This window comes from Manis pentadactyla, chromosome 4 (genome assembly GCF_030020395.1).
Source record: "Manis pentadactyla isolate mManPen7 chromosome 4, mManPen7.hap1, whole genome shotgun sequence".
Taxonomy (NCBI): domain Eukaryota; kingdom Metazoa; phylum Chordata; class Mammalia; order Pholidota; family Manidae; genus Manis; species Manis pentadactyla.
The window spans coordinates 184,802,096-184,822,108 of NC_080022.1; the positions used below are offsets into that span (position 1 = coordinate 184,802,096).

A 20,013-nucleotide genomic window follows, 5' to 3' on the forward strand; every position below is an offset into this window, starting at 1 on the left:
GATCTCTTAGCACCTTTCCAGTTTGAAGGTGGCTGTTCTGTTTTATGTTGATGCTGTCAGCTTCCGATGCTTAGTGTCACATTTGTTTGACTTGCCCCATATTTTGGAGGCATCTCAACTATAGCTCTTAGTGGAAGCACATTATTCCTTCCCCATGTAATGAGCAGAGTTTTATAGAATCAATTTCTGACAGGGAGCTATGGTCTAGCAGAAAAGGCAGAGGTGCACAGACATTAGATCATAGGTCTGAGTGCTGTGACCCAGAATTCTAGAGGGGACCTAGCTAGAACGTAGTCAAGAGGGCCTTCTCAGAGGTAGTGGCTCCTGTCTAAGAGGGGAAATGCCACCTGAGTGTGGAGGAGAGGTATGGGCAGAGCCAGCTGCTGGGACTGCGTCCTGTCAGTGTAGCGATCCTGAGTCCCTGCCTCTGGGACAGGGTGGATCACCTCACCCACCATACCATCTCCACACGGGATGGCACTGTCTCTTATATTGTAGGTGTGTTTGTGTTGCTTGGAGAACGAACTTAAGTCCATTTGGTTCTGGAACATTTTGGCTGGGTTACAGGTTAAGAAAGAAGTCATTAGAATGGTATGTGTGGGCAAAATGAGGCCAGAAGTAGATATGACTCCCTCTCTGGAAGGTAGGGGCTTCCCTGAGGGCCACAGAGCCAGGAGCACATGGTATTAGTATAGCATCTGTTGAATGAGTGGGTGAGCAAGTGGGTGGGCGTGTGGGTGGGCGTGCAGCTTGGCCTGTTGGACAGAGGCGGCCTTTGGAGTCAGACGCCAGTCCACTTTGTTTGTGTGGTTCTTGGCAACACATTTTATCTCCGTTTCCTTATCATAAAACAAGGGGAACAGACCCAGGGCTCCCTGAGCTCTTTCTGAATCTGGGAGATAAAAGTCTCTGAGGGGCTCTGGCCCATGTCTTTCCTCCCAAATCTCCTGTGCGCCTCACACCAGGGTGTAAAAAGGCTCCTCTCCCTCTGGCTTTAAAGTCAAGTCATGATCACAGACTGCTGCCCTCAGTACTTCCCAAGTCCCCTGAATCACCATGAGGCCTTTGATGGGAACCCACTTTACAGATGAGGATGCTGAGACTCAGATGTGAAATGGCAGCTGATAAGCAGCAGGTGACACTGCAGTAGGTCTGACTCAGCCAGGGTTCCTACACGTCCCTGTGAAATTCCCCAGCCCGACATTACTGGAGCCTGGCATAGCCCCTTGAAGTCCCAGGCAGCACTGGACAGGGCCAGGGCCCAAAGCCCTGCAGGGCTCTGATGTTCCTTCCCTCTTGGGGCAGGTCTGAACGGGATGAACAGCAGCATTTGGGAGCATTTTGCCTCTGGAAGCTTCTCCCCGGGCACTTCCCCTGCTTTCCTGTCGGGGCCTGGGGCTGCTGAGCTGGCCCGACTTCGGCAAGAGCTGGATGAAGCTAACGGCACCATCAAGCAGTGGGAGGAATCCTGGAAGCAGGCCAAGCAGGTACTGGGCCCCACTTCCACTGGCATTCCCCAGGGCCCGGTGGCATCTAGCCTGAGTTCATCTTACACGGAGCAGGTGCAGGGGTCGGGGAGGGCCGGAGTCCTGGAGAACAGCAGGAAGTTTTGTTCACTCTCTGCCCCTCAGGAAACTCCCCAAGGCGTTTGCCTTGACAGTCGGAGCGGTGGGGGGGCCGGTGTCACAGGCCTGGAACTCCCGCTGTGAGTGGCTTCTTTGGTCTAGGTCCACAGTATACCACTGGCCTCTCGCCAGAAGCCTTGATCTCCAGGGCGCCAGGTCCAGGACTCTAGGTTCGGAGAGGGCCCTCTGTCCAGCCACATCCTGTCTGCCCCTGGAGGTGCCGGCCAGGAAGCCTGACTCTTCCTGCTGCTCTTTTGGGCTCAGCACCCCCCGCCCCCTTCCCCACACAGCTGACCCGGCCACCTGGCCCACGCAGGCTCCTGGACAGGGGGCAGGGGGCAGGGACCCTCGTGCTGAGGTGCTGAATGTTGGGCCCGCAGGCTTGTGATGCCTGGAAGAAGGAGGCTGAGGAGGCTGGCGAGCGGGCCAGCGCCGCAGGCGCCGAGTGTGAGCTGGCCCGGGAGCAGCGGGATGCGCTGGAGGGTCAGGTGAAGGAGCTGCAGGAGGAGCTGGAGCGGCTGCACTCGGGCCCCGACCCGCAGGCCCTGCCCGCCTTCTCTGACCTGCAGGCCCTCCCCCTCTCCACGCTCTACTCCCTCCAGAAGCGGCTGCGGGCGCACCTGGAGCAAGTGGACAAGGTCAGCCCCGGAGGTCAGGGGAACATCGGGTTGGGGTGGACAGTGGCCTTAGCCAGTGCTTGAACTCTGACGGGTCCACGGCCAGCCACCCTCCTCTGAGCCTCTGCGTAGCAGCTGGACCAACACAGAATGCTGGCATGCTGGAGGGGGTCTAGGAAGAGAACATTACCCCAAGCAGGTGAGAGGGCTGGAGTTGGATAGTGTCGGTGCCCCTCCTGGCACTTCTGAGGGCAGGTACTGACCTGAGCTGCACCGTACGCCTGGGCCTGAAGTTGCATCCTGATGGCTTCTCCTCCCATGAGCTCTGCATATACTAGCAGACATTCCAGAATGGTTAGGTCCCCAGGGCTACTCTGCGTTCCTAGGTGCCCTGCTAGGTCCCCAGGGCAGCATGGCACAGTGGAAAGAGCATTTCCTTTTGATGGGCATTTGGCAGCCAGGCCCGTAACCATGAGGCCATGTAACCTCAAACACAACACTGTCCTCTCCAGGCCCCACTGTTTTTGTTTAGGGACCCAGGGTAACTGTAGATAGAATGAGATGAGAGGCAGAAGCCTTTGGGCAACAGAAAGCCTGTCCAGATCAGAGCCGCAGAGGCGGAAGTTAAGAGCCTCCAGCAGTCAGAGCCCTGCCCTCCCACTTGTCAGCTGGGGGCTGTGAGCACACGCTGACTCTGCACCTCTGTCCTCGTCCCAAGGGAGCTGAAGTGAGAGCAGAGGCGGCTCCTGGTCTCTTTCCATCAAACGGAGGCCGGCCAGTGACTGAGGTGTCACTTTCCCCGTAGGCTGTGTTCCACATGCAGTCGGTGAAATGCCTTAAGTGTCAGGAGCAGAACCGAGCAGTGCTGCCATGCCAACATGCCGTGCTGTGTGGGCTCTGTGCTGAGGGCAGCGAGTGCCCTGTCTGCCAGCCTGGCCTGGCTCACACCCTCCAGTCGTGACCCTGCAGGCCTGGCCCCGGCCTGGCTCAGATCTTCTCACCTGGGACTTTTTAAAGTATATATATATATAAATATATATATATATATATGTATGTATGTATGTATGTATGTATATGTATATGATTCTATATATGTATGCATTTCTGTATGTGTGCAGGTATGTGTGGGCGGCCAGTGTGTGAACAGTGTCTGTGTGTATATCTGTACATAGATATAGACACACACTTTAAAAGACTTACCAAGCACTTTTTAAAAGAAAAAACTATTTTGCAGTCCTCCCCTGCCCACTCTCTCTACCTTTCCCACTGCAGAGACAAAGTCCCTTCTTCTCCTACCAGCCTTTGGCAGGGAATCTGTTTCTCTTTTTTATGTAGGAATTAACTATTTTTAACTTCTTGGGGCCTGAGCAGGGAAGGGTGGGAAGCTATAAGGGGCCGAGGGTAGGGGACAAGCCTTCAGGGCAGACCCTGCTCACCCACCTCCCCAACCCAGGGTGAGAGCCAGCGGGGTGCAGGCCTGGGGGCAGACCTGGCTCCCAGCCGTGAGGCCTGAGGTAGTGTGCTGAGGGCCAAGCCGGCCCAGCTCCTGGGTGTACCAAGTGTGTGCTCGGTGAGGGCTAGCAGGCCAGAGCTGCAGTGTCAGCCCCACTCCCAACCCTGGGGCCTTGAAGCTCCTTGAGGGGCACAGCCAGGGAGTTCTAAGAACCTCAGGTTTCTGAGGCCAGGAGTCCACCTCAGTCCTCTCCCTCTGGGCGCCCAGAGCAGCCTTCCTGGTCCCAGGGCCACCTACTGGCACTGCCCTCCGCTGTCCCTCCCACCCGGCACGGCCCTCCATGCTATCTACCCCCTCCCTCTGGCAGCTAGCAGGGCAGTTGGTGGGGAGGAGATGGGGACTGTGAGGACCAAGGCAGGGCTCCGACCCTGCCCTCCTCGCCAGGAGGGGCTCCATATGCATTCCTTGGTGCTCTCCGAGTGCAGCTGACGTCCTGCCCCTTTTTGGAGCAGACGCCCGTGTGCATGTGTGTGTGCCTGTCCAATGTATATTGTGTCTTAGCTTCCATTTTAAAAATTGTTCTGTACAGAGAGATGCAGCAGGGGCGGGAGGGCAGAGCGGGTGGAGGGAAGCCACCCCGGTCCCAGCACTGGGGGCCTGGGGTAGGGGCAAGAGGGCTAGGAAGGGTGTGGTCCCAGCCCAGCATCCCCCTCCTCGGGCCCAGCACGAAAGGGCTTTCAATGAATTAAGTGAAAACTTTTTTTTATAAAAATGCAAAAAACAAAGCTCCAAACCTATTGGAAATAAAATATGAACTTGCAGTGGTAGCTTGTTTACATGGTGAGGGGGAGTGGGGCCCCCGGGAGGGCTTCTGAATGGTGAGTGGGCCAGCCTGGCTGTTCCGGCCACTCCCTGGGACCATCCAGGCCCAAAGGGGGCTCCAGGCTTCTAGACAGACCTGGAGTGCTCTGTGCCCGGCTGGCTGGGGTTGCTGAGGTGGGCACCTTCAGCCCTGGACACACAGACCTCCCAGGCCCCACAGCTCTTCCTGCCCACCTCTGTCATCAGCTGCAACTGATGTCACTTTTCCGAAAGACAACAGCGCCTCTAGCTGTTCCCCAGAGGAACAGACTGTGCCTTCTCATAAAAGCATTAAAAGAAAGGGGGGTCCCAGAGGAGTATCGTGCCTTCCTGGCCCTGAGAGGTGAGGGTCCCAGCCATGGGGCCACCACCTCCCTGCCCTGCTCTTAGCTGACCTGTTAGGTGCATGTGAGAAAAAACACCCAGTGGGCGTTCGGGGGGTTTCAGTGGTTCAAAGCTGAAAGGAGACTTGGGGATGATCTTATCTGACCTCCTGCCCCGCCATGGTAGTTGTACACGCTCAGAGAGGTTAAGTGACCCAGCCAGGGTTTCACAGCTAGAATGACAGGTAGACCTGTCTGACTCCAAGCTCTCAGGCTATTTCCCCAGGGCTGGGATCCTACCCCTCGAAGCCCTGCTGTTCAGGGCAGCCACTCGGCCTCAGCCTGCACCCCTTGGAGGCTCCCCACTCAGCGAGCTTCCCCTGGAATGTCAGGCCCTGGCTGGGCAGCAGCCACAAAAACTGATGGGCCTGGTAGCATTGTGTGTGAAGACCTTGGCCAAAATACCAGCATCAGCTATCTCTGCACCTGTCTCCCTGCTCTGTAACATGACGAGTGGGCTTAGGCCCCAGGGTGGTGGTGGGGAAGCTCAAGGTCTCCTGAAGGCTGAACAGGGGGTTTGCATGTTCTGACTAATCTGGGCCCCAGTGCAGGCCAACAGTGTGTTTCCTAAGTGATGGATTGGGTTTTTTTTTGCTAAGAACGTTTCTAAGTGGCAGGTACTGCCCAAGGGAGATGTCCTCAACAGACATGACTAACCAAGCTGTCTTGTCTTTTGCTCCCCTCTGTGCCACTCCCACTGTCTGCCACTCCTCACCCCTTAAGAGCCAGAAGGTCCCTGGCTTTAGGCTCAGCTTGGTGCTGGCAGCAGGAGAGGACCAAGGCTCCCTTCATTATGGCAGCATCCCTCCCCTCCAGGGCAGCTGTAGCCTCATCTTTGGCAGGGTCCTCTCCCCCATCAGGCTGTGTGCCCACAGCCCTGGCCCCAAGGGAGCCTGCCCCCTGCCCCTGCAAATGGCAGGAATAGGCACACATGGAGACAGATGGCTGAGACCCTGCTCTGCTCTGCCAGAGCTGCTTTTCCCAGAGCGGGGAGCAGGGGCAGGAGATGCAGAGAGCTGCCTCCCCTCCCCCTGGTGCTGGAATTTGGCTGAGAACACTGAGTCCAGGGCTGGAGGAAAGGAGGGAGGAATAGAAATATTGCTAGTGGTGCCCCATCACCAGGGACCCCTCTCCGGCAGGAGGACCACAGGGCATGCTAGGGATCCCCATACTGGCAGGGCCCTTCTGGAGTGAGGCCAGTTTGGAGGGCTGCTCTGTGATGGGGGACACCCCAGACCTCCCATGAAAGCCTGTCCCTAACCTCCACTGTTACTGCCCTGGCCGTGGGGGGTGCTGGGAGGCCTGCTTGGCTCGCTGTCGCCGCTGCCTCACAAACACCTGGGCCTCGCGATCACCCTTCCGGCTCTCCAACAACTGCAGAATTGGATCCCCTGCAAAGAGGCATTTGCAGGTCAGACTCGAGGAGACGTAATGGCAGGGGACACAGCACTGCCCCATTCTCCACCCTACCTGGAAAGTAGTGGTGGACCCGCACCAGCCAAGCTCATAAGACATCCTGACCGACAAGACCGGAGACCTGTTCCCCATCTCTGGCACAATGGCACCGGCCCAGACACCCTGACCCGAATACAGTTCAGGAGGGTGAGATGTGCCTGAGGTTGCAACTATTAACTTTTTATATGAGAACCTTACACTAGCTAGTGAACCTCTTTGTGTCTCAGCTAACTCATCTGTAAAAGAGCAGTGATAAAAATACCAGACCAGGCCCCACACTCAGCCGTAAGCATTGAAAAAGTTCATGTGAAGCGCTTAGAACTGGCTCCTAGTAAGTGCTCAAATACGTGACCTATTCCTGACAGCAAGCTTGAGGAACGCTTTGCAAGGATGTGCCCCCAGTCAGAGAGATCCGGCCTCTCTCTGGGTAGATGTGTTGGTGACCTTGCCCTGCCAGGAAGTCACACCGCATTTGGCCTAGCTTAAGTTTCACTGCTCTCTCACTTAGACGGAGAGAACTACTCAGCAACACAGGTTGCCACACTGGCTCCGTAAGCTTCCCCGGGGAGTTTCCCTGACCCCACCTTCAGCTCTCTCGGGGGCGGGGCGCCTGCCTGAGCCTTCACAGACAGCTCCTCCCCTGCACCCCAGCTGCTGGGCCAGGCCCCACACTCAGCCTCCTAGCCGCCACCCTGCTCTACTGCTCAAGCCTACCGTTTGGTGCCGGATAAGTGAGGGGCAGGCGGGTTTGAGGCACCTCGCCAGGTTCCTCGGTCCCAGTCAGGCCTGGTACTGAGAGCAGGGGCAGGAAGGCTTCCCCTTCCAGGTCATCAGCCCCCAGCGTGTCGTGGTCCAGCACCGTAAGCAGGAGGCATGCCCCATCCTTCTGGCACGGCTCAGCAGGCACCAGGCTGAGCAGGGGACAGAGCAGAACTCAGCTGCCTGCCCCACACACTGCCACTGCCCTCCCCCCTTCTCGAGGACAGGCCGGGGCTGGGAGAAACAGGCCACCGACTGATGAGGATTAAGACCAGGAAGTCAGCTGTCAGCCTGGCATATCTCCAGCTACATGCTGACACCTGCTGTGACCATGGGCTGATGCTTTAAACCAGGGGGTTGTGCATCCCCAGGCCCGCCTGTTGTGGGGAACCAAAGACCTCAGGGACAACCCTGGAAGCAAGCCTCTCAGTCTAAGGTGGTAGTCTTCCCCCCACCCCCAACAGTCCCATCCACCTCCTCTCAACTGTGCCCCTTCCCCAGGCCCTGCAGAGGGACCTGGAGCTGCTGGCAGCCTCCAGCCACGAGCTCATCTGGAAGAATATCTCGGGGAGCAGGTCTGAGGCCTGTGCTGGCAGATATCCTAGCTGTCTCCCTGGGACCCAAATGCGATCTCAGGGGAACTCCTGCCCCAGCTGAGAGAAGCAGCCCTGAGGTGGGTGCAGGGCTGGGGAAGGGCAGCGGGGGTGGGACCTACTCACAATTCAAAGGTCTCATCAAACAGCGGGTGAAGGTCCTTCTTGTGTTTTTGGGTCTCCCGGGGGGCCAGCTCAGGGAACTCGTGCCTGGGCTCCAACGTCAGCTGGACAAAGGGATCGCTGGAGCCTAGCACGTGGCCGAGGGACATGTTGGCCAAGGATACCCCAGCCCCCATCTGATGCCCACCTGTGCAGCAGTGCCTGGCTCAGCAGCACTGCCCCCTCCTGGAAGTGTACCAGGTGTACCGCTAGGCGAGCAGAACCACCAAGGACGCAGACCAGAGTGGGAACATGGGGAGTGGGCAGTGGGCAGCCTCCACTCACCATTCGAGTCCAGGGGAAGGAGGTTGGAGGCGCTGAGCAGCTCTACCCGCAGCTTCTGCTCAGAGGCACGGTAGGCGGCCTTGACTGTAACGGCGCCGAGCCCCTCAGCGGCGGTTTCTGCCTGGGGTGGGACCACAGGCAGTGTCAGCTGGGGCAGAGCGTGTGAGGCGGGGCCCCAGGTGCGTAGCAGGTGCAGTGGAGGAAGGCGGCCTCACCTGCTGCACGATGCGGGTGCAAAAGTACTTCTGGATCAGCTCGCGGCTGGAGGCTGCCTGCAGCTCCAGGTCCCTCTGCAGGGCCTGGGGAGGGGGCACAGGTGAGAGGTCACCTGAACTCACACTCAGCCACGTCGTGCTGCTCTTCAGGAGCTCTCAGCGGAAGCAGGTGACGTCAATATATGGAAAGCCCTAGGCATTATGGGGCCACAGGCAGGGGAATATACCCTCAGGACTGCCCTGGCAGCCAGCCAGAGACACAGGGTACGCTTCACAGGCGTGCCACCCATGCGGCCCTGTGCAGCTGCCCCTCACCATGCTTGGCTTAATAATGCTCTGCTGTTGCTGTCTTAAGATTTAAAATTTTTTGAAAAAGGGCCTGACACTTTGATTTTGTGCTGGGCCCTGTAAATTACATAGTTGGTCCTGGACGCAGGTGAACACAGGATGTCCCGTCTCCCCCCGGCACACACACCAGCTTACCAAAGGCCCCTACCTGGAAGGTGGCCGTGTGCAGGGCCTCGGGTGGCAGGCCACAGCCCTCTGCATAGAAGCATATCTCCAGGTTCTGGGGGGGTGAGATATCAGAGGTGATCCCAGGTAGTCTCCCACCAAGGTTATGATTTGTTGTCACTGGTGGTATTACCTGCAGTGCCATCTTCAGCCTGTTAGAGGCCAGGGGGCAGCTCCGCTGGGAGGCGGCCACCTCCACCAGCACCGTGAGTGTGTGGGTCCAGAGCAGGGTCAGAAGGCTGGAGTGAGGGATGCCAGACACAGGATGGGGACAGACGAGGAGGAAGCAGAGGTGTTCTTGAGAAAGGAGAGGCCTTATGGGCCCCAGGTTCCCCCACCCTACCCTCTACCTCCACCTGCTTCTCAGGTGAGGCTGGGCCCAGGGCTGTTCTCCTGAGGGAAGGCAGAGGGGCAGATGGAGCCAGTCTTAACTAATGTGTCTCACAACCTAGGGAAGAATCTTCTCAATAGGATTATCAAACCCCAACACACAGGGTGGAGGGAAGGCTGGCTGCCAGTGACAGAACCATGATTCAAGAGGGTGGGGGGCACAGCGAATAGCATTTCAGCACACAGCCCACATAAGCATCTACTACCTGTGGGGAGAAAAAAAATAGCAACCAAACCACAGTCCCAGTAACTACCTAAAATCACAAATTTTGCATGTCAAAGTAGTCAGGCAGTTAAGTACAAAAAAAATGTGTAAGAATGGGGGAGGCTCTATATTACAAGTAGTTAATAAATGCTTATATATATCAGACAGTGTTCTAATGGCTTTTGAGACATTAGTGAGTAAAGCTCCTATCTTAGAGGACATTAAATTGTTTTATATCAAAATCAGAGCTGAACTGATGGCATTCTATGGCCCAAGAAACAGCTCCTGAGGTCCTGCCGCACCACTGGGCATGGAGCTGAACTCTGTGAGGGCCTCTTCCAGGCCCAGACCCCGAGTGGAGGACCTGTGGTCACTGTCACCAGCCACCTGTGCACAAGCGCTGCTCTTCGTGTCACGTGACTCACTTCATCCTCAATAAAGGCTAGAACCACGGTCTTCTGCACAGATAAGTAATCTGCTCAAGACTGCCACCTGACCGACAGTGAAGCTGGGTCTGAATTCAGGTCGTCAGGAGCCCACACCCTTGACCTTTACCTGCTGCTGTCCATGGTGCTGGGCCCCTGCTTTAAAAGAGACCCTAACTAGAAGTTCCCCAGACTGTGGGAGAGGACGACTTCTCCCTGCTGCAGTGGCAAAGCCCTGAGGATGGCCCAGGGCTAAGGGAGAAAGGCTAGGCAGGTTTGGGCTCAGCCTAAGACGAGATGTGAGGCCCTGAGCTCCCTATCCCCGGGAGTGAGCTTTTAGGCAGAGGCTCACTGGGGGTGTGAGCTAACACAGGATGGTTGCATCCTCCCCAGAGGACGGACACTGAGTCTGGGAAGGAGGGGTGGGCGGAGGAGAGGTAGAGGCAGTGGGGCACTGCAGGGCAGGTGGCTCCTACAGACCTGTTGAAATTTTCCTGCACCAAGTTGGTGTTCATATAGCAGAGCTTCACCTCCAGGAACTTCATCAGGGGCAGAATGGCCTGGGAGAAGGGCAAGCGGCATGTCTGGCTCTGGCCTGTCCAGGCCCCACCCGCACGCCCCTGACCTGACTTGGGGGAGGAAATGGAGCCAGGAGCTTTTGTGTGCATTGTTTGGAAAGTCTGCAAGGGCTGCCCCTACCCACAGTAGGCTCCAGCCACACTGGCCTCCTGCCAGGCATGGTCCTGCCTCAGGGCCTTCGCCCTTGATGTTCCTTCCCCTAGAAATCCTCGTGACTCCTTTTGCTTCCTTTAGGTCTTGACTCAGCTGTGACCTCTGGACAAGACCTTCCCTGGCCACTATCTAAAAATACAACCCTCCGACACATCCACGCCTCTTTAGCACTTACCATCTAACACACCATATGTGTACATACATACACATATATGGACATATCTTCATACACACATATGCATGCACATCTGTAGTCAGAGCCGTGGCTGTACCTACAGCCATGACTCTAGTTCTGTACACTCAACCTAGCTCTTCTTTCACCTTCCCTGTTAGAATATAAGCTAGAATAGGAAGGCAGGGACTTTTGTCATGGTGTTCACTGATACATCCCCAGTGCCTAAGTCAATGCTTGGAACAAAGTGGGTATTGATAGTTGATAGATAAATGATTCTCCCAAACACTCAGAGGTGTATATTTCTATTCCCGTTGACAGCTGAGGTAACTGAAGTCAGCTGGTCTGTATCAACAGGACAGCTATGCCATTAGGCAGCTGAGAAAGATACACACCCAGGTCTATTTGGCTGTAAAGTCTAATTCCTCCCTCACTGCTTCCCCCACACTGACCATTAGTGCTGAAGAAGGCTGTGGACTGACCCAAACCAGCCCTCTTAGCATCCAAGGAGGAAACTGAGGCCCAAGAGGGAACATTCTTTGCCCAAGTCTGGGGAACATCTCTGACACCACAGGGCCTTCAGCCCTCTGCCCATCCTAAGCAACCTTTTGACAAAGATCAGCAAACAGGAAGAACCACTCACATCCTCAGGCAGAACAGACTCCTTGATGCCCACAAGTTTCTGGATGTGCTTGGCAATGCCTGCTTCCAGCTGGGGACACAAAACAGAAGGCAGGCCAGGACATGAGTGAAGGATCCAGAGAGGTTGCTTGGGGCCCGAGTTCAGGTTCAGGAAGGGTGGGGGCTGGACATCTGCCCAAGTCCTGCTTGGGGTACTTGAGGCTGAAGATGGGTGGGGTGGGGTCACATGGGTCAGACAAGGTACCTGCTCGGCCAGAGTGTGGACGCCGGTGCGGATCTCATGGCCCAGCCCAGCCAATGCGCCCTGCAGCTGGGCATGCAGCGTGTTCTGCAGCTGCCCTGGCTCCAGCACAACCCCTACCCGCTGCTCCAGCGCTTCCCATGCCAGCTGGGTGGGCAGCTTGCCGATCACCAGCCGCAGCTGCTCCATGTCATTCACCACCACGCACAACTGGGGGCAGGCATGGGCGAGGGATGGAGAGCTTCCTGAATAATGCCAGGACAGGCAGTCTCTACCTTCACCCCGGCCCCCGGCTCCCGGCCCAGAAGCTCCCACCCTTACCATATTGGCTGCCTGGCCCTGGTCCTTCTGGCCTGCAGAGAGATCGCGGGCCCTGGCCTTTATAAGGCTGCAGTATACCAGGGCCAGCCGACAGGTGTCCTGCAGTAGGGAGGGAATGATCGACGTGTGTTTGGGTGGGGGCAGCAGGAGAGGCAGATGTAGGGTGGCATCAGAATCTCGGCGACTTGGGGGATTTGGGGGACAGGCCTTTGAAGACTGCTAGAACAAAAGCTTGGGAGAAACAGGGTGGGTGGAAATGAAGCTGTCCTAGAAAGGTGGGGAAGGACACGTGGAAGACGCTGCACCTCCACGAACTTGACAGTGATCATGAAGGCTTCCTCGGGGTCAGGCCAGTTCAGCTGCCGGGCGGTGTGGCTGATCTGGGCGAAGCAGGTGGACAGATCCACAGCTGACGTGCTGTGCTTGGTCAGTTCACCCAGGGGCACTAACTGTGAGGTTGGGGAGCACACAGAAAGGAAGGCTCAGGGCTTGTCAAATCTATGGCCCCCCTTCTTTCTGCAAGCATTCAGAGCTTCCACCACAGGTAAGCACTGAACTGGGCAGGGACCTAAATGGGGAACAAGCAAGTCTCCGCCCAGATCCCCCAGGAGTCTGTAAAGGCAAGCCAAAGTTAACCCCAAGGGTAACGGGAGGCAGCGTTTTGCATACAACTGGCCTCTAGGGAACCCGCAACTTGGTTACTCCTTCTGCCCATCCCGGAGGTCCGAGCGTATCCCCAGGCCCCACCCCCATCACCGAGACCCCGCCCCTACCTCGTCCATCTGCACAGCCCGCTGCACCCGCGCCAGGGCTACGCTGTAAGTCTTCTGCAGCCAGGAGGGAATAGCCGGCTGGAACCAGCGGTGGAAGCCGTCCAGGGCCAGGACTCCGGCCCTGGGGAGAGCCGGGGCTCAGCCTGGGGAAGGCCGGGGTCAGCGCCGGGCCTCCCCGACCCTCCTCAACCCTGTACGCAGCCCGCCTGCCGCCCACCTCTCCGAGGGGACGGGACCCAGCTCGCAGAGCTCCTTGAGGCTGATGTAGAGCTGGAACAGACTCTCGCCTGTGTCGGGGGACACAGGGCGGCTCACCACCGCCGCGGTGTGGTCCTGCACGCGCTTGGCCACCTGCGAAGTGTAGGCTGGTGGGCAGAGCTCCAGAGCCTGGGGGAGGGCACGGCCTGGAGACTGGGGAGAGGCTCACCAGCCACTGCAGCTCCAGGAAAGCAGCAGAGAACAGGTCGATCTTGAGGGCACTGGAGGAAAGGCGGCAGGTGTGACTTGGCATGACCTGGCTGTACACCCCAGGGTCCCCTTGGTCCCCACTGTGCCACACTCCCTCCTGACCCAGCCACTGGCTCACTTGTAGAAGATCTTGTTCCATGTGTGCTGGCACTGGTGCAGGTCGCCAATGATGTCCTGTACCAGGCTCAGCAAGGCCTTGCCCGCCTCCAGAATGCCCTGGCAGGGACAGAAGTGAGCTGAGCAGGGCTGCGAGGGCCACTCCGCGTGACCCCCACCACCTGGCTGGAGCCCCTCACCTGCACCATGGGTTGATGATGCTGCTGCTTCAGGTGGAACCACTCCGCAGTGCCCGTCTGCAGGCATGGGGACAGTGAGCGGCAGGGCGGCTAGGCCCCACACGTGCCCTCCCCATCCCAGGGCCACGTCATGGCCACGTCATACCCGCAGTGCCTCAGTCACCAGGTGAGGCAGGGGGGCGCTGTCAGGGCACAGTTCCCCGAAGGCCTTCATCTTGCACATCTGTACCAGGACCCTGTGGAGACAGACAAGTCCAAGATGCCTGCTGCCCCAGACCCCCCACTCCCCCTGCAGGCTTCCCCACCAGGAAGGTGCCCCCGCTGTTCCCTCCTTCCTGACCCCACTGAGGGAGGGCAAAGGCAGCCACTGACCTGAGGAGAGACTGCAGCCGGGCTGGGGAGTCGGACACGGACAAGGGGAAGACAGACCGGAACCTCCGGAGGAGGGAGAGGCCGTAGGCCAGCAGGGAGCTGAATGAGTTGGCCAGCTCCTCGTTCTGCAGGGCCAGGACGATGCAATGCATGAGGAGGGAGCTGCTTTATGGGCCGGACGGCCACTCCGGCTCGCGCCCAGCCCCCACCCCGCTCTGCCCCGGCCCACCTGCTCTGCCTTGAGCCGGCCCCGGATCCACTGGTACTCGATGCTGGTGATGGGGTGCAGAAGGCAGCTGCTGGGGAACTCCAGGCTCTGGTAGAGGCGGCTGTAGGCCAGCCACTGCCTGCAGCAGACAGGAATCCTCAGCTTCCCGCCCCTGCTGGCCTCAGCACAGACAGTGTGCTGCCCCTGCTCTGAAGCCTCCGGTGGAGCCCTACCCACCAAAGAGGCTGAAAATCAGTGCCCACTGAGAATCAGTGGCTGAAGGTTGCCAGCAGGATTGCTTTTGTTCCCAGAGGTGCTTTTTAAATGTGTAAGTTAATCATCCATCTCTTAAATTAATATTTTTGTGATTAAAAATGAAAGATTTCTTATTTCTTTTGAAAAATCAGATTTGGAGTCTTGAGCCTTCATGCATATGTAGCAAACATCAGCTGTAACTTCCCTTTAGACATTCAGGAGACACTTCACAGAGGTGACGACAGAACTGAGACAAGGTTCAAGTAGGGGGGCAAAGGGGGCTGGAGAACAGCAGCCCAGGGACAGGCCCCTGCCCCGCTGGGACACGGCAGCCGCCTGCACTGCATGCTTGGGCCGTGAAGGAAGCTGGATCCTCGCCACCAGTACCTGTTCAGTGTGCAGCCTCATCCACATCTCCCCACCTATCTGGAAATACCCACCTGCCCATCGTCCAAGAAGCTGACTTCTCCACAGCCTCCTTCTGCCCCCTACTCAATACCAAGTGTCAGCCCTGGCCCATAGCAGCACCCACTCACTCCTCCTCCTGGCCAGCACCGAGGTGTGCCCCTACTTGTGCATTCCTCCTGTGTGCTGAGATGTCTGTGAACTCTCCTGTGTGCCCCTTCCTGGCATTCCCACAGTCTAACCTGGTACTGGGAATGTGGCAAGCCCTCAACATAGATGCGGTAATGTCCTTACATAGATCTGTAGGCAATGGCTTTGGGAAATGGGGCAGGGGCAGGGGTGGCAAACTCAAATGCCCATGAGGACTCAGGTGATGTAAGAGTACAGTGGGCCCAGTGGCCACTGTGATGGGCTGGGGAGGATATGTTATTCTGCTCTGACCAGCTGCAGCCCAGGAAAACGACAACCCTGCCAATCCATCACTTAGGTTTCATGAGAAGCTGGAGGTGTGAATCTGCGGTGCGGAATCTCCAGCTATTTAAAAGTTGGCAACTGATTCAAAACTTAAAACATACAGTTTGGGTCAAACAGAAATCTCTCGAGGATGAGACTTTGGGCTGCCAACTTATAGGAGGGCAATAGGGAGGGAGAGGGGGGCGCCTCCCAGATGGCCCCTCAGGGGTCTTTCCGGGCTGTGCACTCACGCCAGGGACTGGTGGAAGTCGGACAGGTCCTTTTGTGTGGCATGGAGAAAGAGGATGGTGGCAGCCTGGCGACTCAGTGACCCATCCCAGGAGGTACTGCCCTCCTGAGGGAACAGGTAGAGGGGGGTCAGGAACTGGTAGGCAGGCCTTGGCCCCACCCAGCCCCCGGAGGGCAGTACCTGGTGCCGGGTGACCTCATGGGAGACCAGCTGCTGCAGGAGGTGGAGGTGCACCGTGTAGCTGGGCTGGGAGCGACTAGCCACCGTGGCCCTCTGCGGCAGGGCCAGGAGGCTTGTGAGCGGAGGACCCCAGGCCTGGGGCAGCCCGGCCACACAATCCAGGCCCTAGCCCCAGACCTACCCGCTTGTGAATGAGCTGGAATTGGAGGTGGCACTGACCACGGTCCGGGTAGGTCTCGGTGCAAGGCTCCAGAGGGTACCACTGATCCTCCCGGCAGCGGAGGTCCTGGCAGGTGGGCAGGCAGTTGCCCAGGCCCACAAGCAGCATGAGCCTCATGCGGTTGGGGGCAGGGGAGGCAATGGGAGGCAGATCCCAGGCTCTGCTTGGTGCAGACCTGTAACCCCTCCCTCTGAGCCCCTCATAGCCCCCCTAAGCCTCTCTCCTGAGCCTCTTTCCCTACCCCACTCACCTGCAGCCTCAGAACCACATTCCCCAAAAAGTCGTCCTGGCCTTTGTCCTTCCGGGCCTCCTTAAAGATCCTGTTCCAGGCAGGGCCCCATGAGGAAGATGGGCCAAGAGCCTGGAGGTCAGGCTGGGGTCTGTCCCCAACTTGCAGCCACGTGGGCCCAGACAGAGCCTGCAGCCTAGGGGCGGGCAGAAGCCGACGTGCCCCTGGGGACCCTGTGGCACTCACCTTCGCAGCCCATGCAGGTCTGTGAGGTCCCCCAGCTTCTGTCTGACAGACTCCACAGTGTCCAGGTCCCTGGTGGGGCAGAAGCTTGAATAAGAGGCAGAGAGGGTATCTGGGGAATCGCTGACCCCTTTGGGAGGAGGCTCTGCCACCACCCTCTTCCCTCTCGTCTTCCCCACCCTCACGGGCAGGGCATGTCCCTCACCACATGTCCAGATGAAATCTTGAGTTGTTTATATCCTCAAACTCCCTATAGGGAGAAAAGGGCATGGCTGACAGTCTTGCAGGGCTAGATGTCCCTGACCAGGCCAACAGGCTATCCCAGCCCAGCGCCTGTCCCCCAAAGCTGCCATCCCCGATATTATCTCTGTTGAATTTCAGTCCCTCCCTGCAAACTCCTCCCTCCTTTAAGGAAAGGCTTCAGGCTGCTGCCACCCTGCCACAATCAACCCAGTGCCCAATCCTCTGCACCTGGCCAGCACTTGTGGCATTTAGGTCCTTGCTCTGTCCTGTCTAGCCTCATGGCTGTCTCCTCTGCCTCAGGGGCAGGCTCCTCCTGTTGTCAAGCCAAGTTCCCACCCCAAGCCGGGAAGTCCTGCTGATCTCACTGACTGGGAGACCCCTGCCACCAAGAGTAGCCCCAGACAGGGTGGGGTCTGGGGCAGAGCCACGTACAGGATGAAGGTCTCGTCCCAGACGGGGTTGAGTGTCTGGGTGACGACCTGTGTGCGGTGGGTCTGCTCCTCTGGGATGGTGTGCTTCACCACAGCCTTCTGCCGACGCCGGGACCCGGGGCTGCTCCCCAGCATGCCCACCCCCTGCTCGATGCCCAGCAGGCAGTAGGGATCGCTGAACCCTGGGGAGGAGGAGGAAGACAAGGCAGTCAGGGCATTGCCTGGGCTCCCTGAAACAGTCCCTCAGCACGCGAACCCTGGGGACAGAACCCCTCCCCCTCCCAGACTCCAGGGGCCAGAGGCCAGCAGCACAGGGCAAGCCCGGGAGACATCCGGGAGACGGCGTTCCTGCGAAGAGTTCTGGGACAGACTGTGATGGGGAGAGGAAGGAGCCTGGAAGAAGGCCCACAGGGCTCCCCAGCCCCTACTCACCGCTGACATCCTTGCCCAGAATGCCCTTGGCTTGTTTCACTGTTGCCTTCAGACAAAATGTTGGCTTCTGGAGGGAAAGGAGGGGACCCCTGTGTCCCACAGGGAGCTGGGCTTCCCAGCCCCCAGCCGTGCTCAGGATGGCCCTGGACCAAGGTTACCTCAAGCTCCTGGGCCCGCTGCAGTATCTGCTGGTGCTCCTCAGGCTCCATGTGGAAGGCCTGATGGGGTAGGAATGTGGGGGCTGGAGCACAGGGTTGGGGTGGCCTGGCTGGGAGGAAGGACTCCTGAGTCCTGGCTGTAGGGAGGCGCGGGTGGAGTGGGGCTGAGCTCACCTCCTGCAAGTATCTTAGCAGCTCGGAGGCCTCCATCACGTGGCTGGGCTCAGGTTGGCCCAAGCGGTGCAGGACAGTGTAGAGAGCTTCCTCATAGAGCAGGGTCCGCTGAGACACAGCGGGGTCACCGCGGGGGCCCCCGTCCACCCACCACTAAGCCCGAGCCCCACACAGCCACCCCTGGCACCAGGACCGCAGCCCAAAGCAGGGACAAGCCCACATGCACGGGGGGGGGGGGGGGGGGGGGGAGGGGTTGAGGCCCAGAAGTCCCCTTTCCCCCCAGGCCGTTGCCCTCAGCCTTGGCCAGGAGCCAAGGAGGCTGCTCAGGAAGATGCAGAGCTGCTTCCTAACACCACCCTGAGGCCCCCCGGCACTTGGATTCTTACCTCCTCCGGGGAGAGATGGGGGGGTGGAGGCTCGATCTGGGACCAAGAGGAAAAAACAAGGTGTTGGGAGGCCTGGACCAGGGCTCAGGCGGCAGAATGGTGCCTCCCAGAGCAGGCCCAGGCTTGGGTCCCGGCGCCCCGGCCCCCAGCCTCCAGCCCGCGCCACACACCTGTTCCCCCAGCAGGCCTCCCGGGGGGCCGACCCCTGGGTCACCTTCCTTGTCCCCGGGCCTGCTATGGCTGAGGTCCATCAGCACTCAGCGGCTACTGCAGCGTGAGCTCTCGGTACCGTGGCCCCAGCCTCCCTTCCTTCCCCAGAGGAAACAGCACTGCTTATCTGGTGGCCACGCACAGCACCCCAGCGGCGGAAGTGAGGCCCAGCAGCGGAGGTGGGAGACAGGGGCTCATGCCAAGCAGGCCTGGGGGCCGCTCGGCTGATCCCCAAGCAGCCTGGCTCACAGAAGGGACCCTGCCTGCCTAGTGGAGCTGGTGCCTTGGGAGCTGGAGAAGCAGAGGATGGAGATGTTGGCCCCACCAGAGGTACGTAGGTTGGCTCAAAGCTCAGACCTGAGGCCCAGGGTATTCCAGAGAACATGTGGCAGACCCCCTCCGCCAATCCCAAGGCTTTGCCCAGGCATAGGGGTAGGCAGGGGAGGGGACCACATCCTCAGCCCCAGCCCAGCCCCAAGACCTTAGGGCCCCACCCAGGTGACTCTTCTTCCCATTGAGGTTACACCTACCTCCTGAGCAGTTTGGGGCGGAGGATCCTGCAGATCTCTGACCCTGCGGCGCCTTATCTTGATGGCCTGGCGCAAGAAGGGAGGGCGCCGCTGGGGGTGGGAGAAGAGCGTCGCCATGGTGGCTGGCTCTGCCCTTCCCCTTCACTGGGGCCGCTGCTGTGGGTGAAGACAGCAAAGCCACAGGATTACGAAAAGAGCCGGGGCTGCCACCCTGCCAGGGGAGGAGGCAGGGGAAGCCAGGTCAGGGTTTCACCACCTCCGGGGCCCTGGCTCCCAGGCCCGGCTCCTTCCTCCCTCCCACTGACTGGGACCCTGGGAGGAGCTCTCCAGGCTGGAGGCCGAAAGTAGGTCTAGGGGGCAGGTCTGGCTCACCCCACCCCACCCCACCCCACCCTCTGTGGGCGGGGCCAGCACGCCCCAGCAAGGGGCGTCAGGGCTTGTCAGGGCTTGCGGGTAGAGGCCCTGTCCCTCCACAGGTGCTGTGCCCAACTGGCCTGGGGACTGAGGGAAGCCACCGGGGATCACACACTTCCCTGAATGGGCCCCAGACCAGGGGTGGGTAGGGCCTAGGGTGGTGGCTCTAGAGGCATCTCCCCGCAGGCAGCCAATTGCTCAGCCTGCTCAGCCCCACAGGTGACATTCCACCAAGGTGACAGGGCCAAGCTGTGCTGGGAAGGGGCACCCTGCCCCCACAAGAATGGTCAGAAGAGTGCTCCCTTCAAACGCCCTTGTAGGGGGTTGCCCAGCCTCTCCTGAGGGCACTCTGATCCCGAAGAGCCAGGAAAATGAGTGCTCAGGGCCCAGCTCTCTGAGATCCAAGGCTGGCTGATGCCACCCCTGGGATCCTCCTCCAGGCCAGGGCCCAGCAGGGCACAAGCCTCTGGCATGGACTTTGGCTATTTCCTGTCCTCCCCTGCCCCCGAGCACCAAAGTGCCCAAGGAGGGTGGCACGAGGGCATGCACTGCCTGGCAAGGCCCCTCCCCTCAGACACATGGGGCCAGGCTTGCACTTGCACGAGGCAAGGCGGTGAGCACAGCAGCCAGGGCC

At 59.0% G+C, this 20,013-nt stretch overlaps 2 protein-coding genes across 10 annotated transcripts in view; one reads left to right on the forward strand and one right to left on the reverse strand.

Moving 5' to 3' along the window:
* Nucleotides 1-4,516, forward strand: part of UNK (unk zinc finger) — a 32,107-nt gene extending 27,591 nt beyond the window's left edge. For all 4 annotated transcript variants that reach the window (XM_036900256.2, XM_036900253.2, XM_036900255.2 and 1 more), the window contains 3 exons: nt 1,306-1,487; nt 2,006-2,263; nt 3,048-4,516. In XM_036900256.2, coding sequence (XP_036756151.1) covers nt 1,306-1,487; nt 2,006-2,263; nt 3,048-3,203 — 596 coding nt within the window. In that variant the 3' untranslated portion in view covers nt 3,204-4,516. The remainder of the gene's footprint in view (nt 1-1,305; nt 1,488-2,005; nt 2,264-3,047) is intronic.
* UNC13D (unc-13 homolog D) overlaps nt 1-19,353 on the reverse strand; it is a 35,035-nt gene extending 15,682 nt beyond the window's left edge. For 2 of the 6 annotated variants that reach the window (XM_057501713.1, XM_057501714.1), the window contains exons 1-31: nt 18,966-19,353; nt 18,226-18,261; nt 17,840-17,947; nt 17,666-17,725; nt 17,508-17,574; nt 17,077-17,257; nt 16,607-16,651; nt 16,405-16,473; nt 16,180-16,249; nt 15,891-15,995; nt 15,710-15,802; nt 15,531-15,634; nt 14,188-14,305; nt 13,959-14,083; nt 13,732-13,822; nt 13,587-13,643; nt 13,409-13,506; nt 13,250-13,301; nt 13,040-13,173; nt 12,823-12,943; nt 12,355-12,498; nt 12,050-12,148; nt 11,732-11,938; nt 11,489-11,557; nt 10,422-10,501; nt 9,055-9,160; nt 8,905-8,976; nt 8,409-8,492; nt 8,194-8,314; nt 7,873-7,996; nt 7,109-7,305 (exon numbers count right to left, since the gene is read on the reverse strand). In XM_057501713.1, the coding sequence (XP_057357696.1) occupies nt 7,109-7,305; nt 7,873-7,996; nt 8,194-8,314; nt 8,409-8,492; nt 8,905-8,976; nt 9,055-9,160; nt 10,422-10,501; nt 11,489-11,557; nt 11,732-11,938; nt 12,050-12,148; nt 12,355-12,498; nt 12,823-12,943; nt 13,040-13,173; nt 13,250-13,301; nt 13,409-13,506; nt 13,587-13,643; nt 13,732-13,822; nt 13,959-14,083; nt 14,188-14,305; nt 15,531-15,634; nt 15,710-15,802; nt 15,891-15,995; nt 16,180-16,249; nt 16,405-16,473; nt 16,607-16,651; nt 17,077-17,257; nt 17,508-17,574; nt 17,666-17,725; nt 17,840-17,947; nt 18,226-18,261; nt 18,966-19,082 (3,154 nt within the window). In that variant the 5' untranslated portion in view covers nt 19,083-19,353. Of the gene's footprint in view, nt 1-2,269; nt 2,415-4,440; nt 6,331-7,108; nt 7,306-7,872; nt 7,997-8,193; nt 8,315-8,408; nt 8,493-8,904; nt 8,977-9,054; nt 9,161-10,421; nt 10,502-11,488; nt 11,558-11,731; nt 11,939-12,049; nt 12,149-12,354; nt 12,499-12,822; nt 12,944-13,039; nt 13,174-13,249; nt 13,302-13,408; nt 13,507-13,586; nt 13,644-13,731; nt 13,823-13,958; nt 14,084-14,187; nt 14,306-15,530; nt 15,635-15,709; nt 15,803-15,890; nt 15,996-16,179; nt 16,250-16,404; nt 16,474-16,606; nt 16,652-17,076; nt 17,258-17,507; nt 17,575-17,665; nt 17,726-17,839; nt 17,948-18,225; nt 18,262-18,395; nt 18,535-18,965 lie in introns of those variants that run through there. The other 4 variants (XM_057501710.1, XM_057501711.1, XM_057501712.1 and 1 more) reach the window with 4 other exon arrangements.
* Nucleotides 19,354-20,013: the final 660 nt, after the last annotated feature.